This window comes from Penaeus monodon, chromosome 1 (assembly GCF_015228065.2).
Source record: "Penaeus monodon isolate SGIC_2016 chromosome 1, NSTDA_Pmon_1, whole genome shotgun sequence".
NCBI classification, from domain to species: Eukaryota; Metazoa; Arthropoda; class Malacostraca; order Decapoda; family Penaeidae; genus Penaeus; species Penaeus monodon.
In genome coordinates, this window is record NC_051386.1 from 57,762,032 (window position 1) to 57,765,841 (window position 3,810).

Sequence of the window (3,810 nt, forward strand, 5' to 3'; positions counted from 1 at the left end):
CTCTCTCTGTCACTCACTCTTACTCTCACTCTCACTCTCACTCTTTTTTTCTTTCTTCCTTCCCCTATCAAACTTCTTTTAAATCTCACTCTCACTTTTACCCGCACTTTCTTTCTTTCTCGTCCTCCTCCCCCCCTCTCCTCTTCTTCCTCTCCTCTCTCTCTCTTCACTCTCCATCTCTACTCCACTCTCCCTCTCACCCTTCCTCCCTCCTCTTTACCTCCCTCCTCTCTTACCTCCCTTCTTCTTCGTCCTCCCCCCTCCCTCCCTACTTCCTCTCCCTCCCTCCTCTTCCATCCCTCCCTCCCTCTTCCTCCCATCCCTACTCCCTACCCTCCCTCCCTCCCCTCCCTTCCCTATCTCACTCATATCGCCCTCCCTCCTTCCTCCTCCCTCCCTCCAGGCTCCATCACACATCACTCTGCACCTTCGTTTCCTAATCTCAGCACACGGAATTCGACTGACTTTTCATCCCTACAGGCTATGCGACACCAGTGACTCTGGAACAGCGGTTCACCTCCACGAAGGAAACATTGGAGATGTGACTGTAAAAAGAGGTAACCTCGAGCCGACGGGTACAGCTGCACCAGTAAGTGATAAAAAGGGAGAATGTTTGTTAGAATAGGGGGAGGAGGAGAGATAAAATGCGTGAGGGTAGGGAGAGTGTGTAGCGGATAAGGAGAAGTGTGTGTGGGAATAAGGGAGGTTAAGAGGATTAGGAGAATGGTGTAGTAGATAGGCAATATTATGAGGATAAGGAGAGGTATGTGAAGGATAAACAGAAGTGTGTAGCGACGTGGGGTAAATGTATGAGGTGAGAGTAAAGAGGAATTAGAGATAGGAGAATATGAAGGATATGAGGAATTATGAGAGATAAGGAATATGTACAGGAATAAAGCGAATATATGAATATTAGGGGAAATATGAGGCTAAGGGAAATATGTGCAGATATGGGAGTTGTACGAGGATATGGAAAACGAAATGGGGAAACGCGGAGGTGTGTAAACTGGTTAAGTGGGAGAGAGAGAGGAAAAGAGGAAAAGTGATATGGACGAAAGGGTGGAAGGTGTGAGAGGAAAAAATAAAACAGAAATATGGAAGGTACGAAAAGATGTGTGACAGAGCGGAAGAGAGGAAGAGAGGGAGAGAGGAAGAGAGGAAGAGAGGAAGAGAGGAAGAGAGGAAGAGAGAAGAGAGAAGAGAGAAGAGAGAAGAGAGAAGAGAGAAGAGAGAAGAGAGAAGAGAGAGAGAGAGAGAGAGAGAGAGAGAAGAGAGAGAGAGAGAGAGAGAGAGAGAGAGAGAGAGAGAGAGAGAGAGAGAGAGAGAGAGAGAGAAGAGAAGAGAGAAGAGAGAGAGAGAAGACAGAAAAGAGAGAAAAGAAGAGAAAGAAAACAATGAAAGACAGAGAGAAAAAAAGAAGAGAGGAAGAAGAAAAGAGAAACGAGACAAAAGAAAGGAGAAAAGAGGAAGAGAAAGAGAAATGAAATCGAGAAAGGGGGAATACGAGGAGGCGAAAAGGATAGTCCGAATGCCTGAGCGTTCTCTCCCGCTCCCTTTATGATATTCGTAATTGCTAAAATCTCATTCTCGCTCCCGGTCATCTTGCAAGATAATCCGGGCATGAAAATTGCAGACGTTGCAATTAGAATGACTTTATCGCCTTCCCTCAGAGTCCTATTGATTAAGAGTGACCTTTAGTAGGAGAGCGTAGGATGGCATAAGGAAAATAAGGATAAAAGGGGGAATGAGGGATAAATGTACGATATTAAAGCTAGAGGAGAAGATGAAGGTGACGACGATAACGAGGGATAATTGGCAAGTGGAAACATGAAGAATAAATATAATGAAGAAGAAAAAAAAGAGAGAGAAAGGTTTCGCGATAATTAACTGAGCAACTTTTGAGTGAAAGAAATATTGGTGAAGTGTTTCAGATTCATTTTATTCCATATTGCAATTATTTGACCGTGGAGCTGCTGGGCAACGCTTTCCTAAATCGTGTGCGTGTGCGCGTGTGTGTGTGCGTGTGTGTGTGTGTGTGTGTGTGTGTGTGTGTGTGTGTGTGTGTGTGGTGTGTGTGTGGTGTGTGTGTGTGTGTGTGTGTGTGTGTGTGTTTTGAAATGTAAGTTGAGGAGGAGGAAGAGAGAGAGAGAGAGAGAGAGAGAGAGAGAGAGAGAGAGAGAGAGAGAGAGAGAAGAGAGAGAGAGAGAGAGACGAGAGAGAGAGGAGAGAGAGAGAGAGAGAGAGAGAGAGAGAGAGAGAGAGAGAGAAAGAAAGAAAGTCAGAGAGAGAGAGAGAGAGAAAGTCGGAGAGAGAGAGAAAGAAGAGAGAGAGGAGAGAGAGAGAGAGGGAGAGAGAGAGAGAGAGAGTCAGAGAGAGTCAGAGAGAGAGAGGAAGAATGCAAATTGTCACACAGTTATGAACACCTCTGCACCGCTAAACATTCACACCCACACAACCAAGCTTTGGATATGGACATAATCCTCATGCAAACAGCTGCGCAATATACACAAACACCTATATAATCGCGCGAAATGGTCTGGTTCGCGGCGTAAATAACTGCGCGCCAACTCGTTTTCGCGCGACGCCCGCGTAACGTACAACGCGGCAGTTGAACAGGTCGTAGCGTGCAGAAATTCCGCGGTCGCCGGGGTCATAGCGTGAACTTTGAAACCCGAATGGTCCCTCTCTCGACAGACAAATACTCTCTCGACAGACAGATGCTCTCTCGACAGACAGATGCTCTCTCGACAGACAGATGCTCTCTCGACAGACATGCTCTCTCGACAGACAGATGCTCTCTCGACAGACAAATGCTCTTTCGACAGACATGCTCTCTCGACAGACAGATGCTCACTCGACAGACAGATCGCTCCTCGACAGACAGACTCTCACGACAGACACAGATGCTCTCTCGACAACAACATGCTTCCATACACTCAGGTTATCTTCGAAGTTGTATATATGCTGAACCAGACGATATCACATATACCACGCACACAAAGACAACAACGTTTACACACACCACAGCACACATATACACACGCACACATACACACACGCACATCAATACACACACGCACAATCACACACGACACATACACACATGCACACATACACACAGCACATACACACGCAACACACACGCAGCACACAACACACGCACTTACAAACGCAACGCTAACGCCACAACACACGAACCCACACACACAACAAACACAACACACAACAACACACACACAACACACACACACACACAACACACACACACACACACACACACACACACCACACACACACGGCACACATAAAATAAAATTCTTTAAAGTATTTTGTCTAAACCTATATACATTTTTTTCGCAGGTGCGTCATATAAACCAAACATCTCAGTAAGAAATAATGGATTTTACAGCAAAAAATGATCAGGATGTTCAGTGAAGTGATCTAGTTTCCTTCAGAAAATTCGAAAAATTCCGCTGAAACAGCTCAATAGTTGCGAAACTTCTCCCACTTCAAGCTCTCTGAAGTTTTACATCAGCAACTTCGTATCCCCTTTTGTTCCAATTTCCGTCTTGCTTTGTAAACTTGCGTCGAATAACACAGCCTTTTATTTAGTAAGCGAGATTAGATCTTCCCAAAGCTAAGGAAGATCCCATAACGAGGTGAATATGTTCGTTAAATGAAATATAAATTAAAATAGGTAATAATGATAATAAAAAATGCAGGTTACAAACCTGAAATGAAACGAAATTAAGTGAAATGTGATGAAATGAGTAAAAAAATGTAATTTAAGAACAGATCACATATCTTCTG

At 44.6% G+C, this 3,810-nt stretch overlaps 1 protein-coding gene across 1 annotated transcript in view; it reads left to right on the forward strand.

The window, feature by feature from the left end:
- Positions 1 to 564: 564 nt before the first annotated feature.
- The window catches only part of LOC119577173 (pikachurin-like), a gene marked incomplete at its 5' end in the record, with an annotated part of 27,261 nt that continues 24,015 nt past the window's right edge, over positions 565 to 3,810 (forward strand). The window contains one exon of the mRNA XM_037924892.1: positions 565 to 589. Within this exon, the coding sequence (XP_037780820.1) occupies positions 565 to 589 (25 nt within the window). The remainder of the gene's footprint in view (positions 590 to 3,810) is intronic.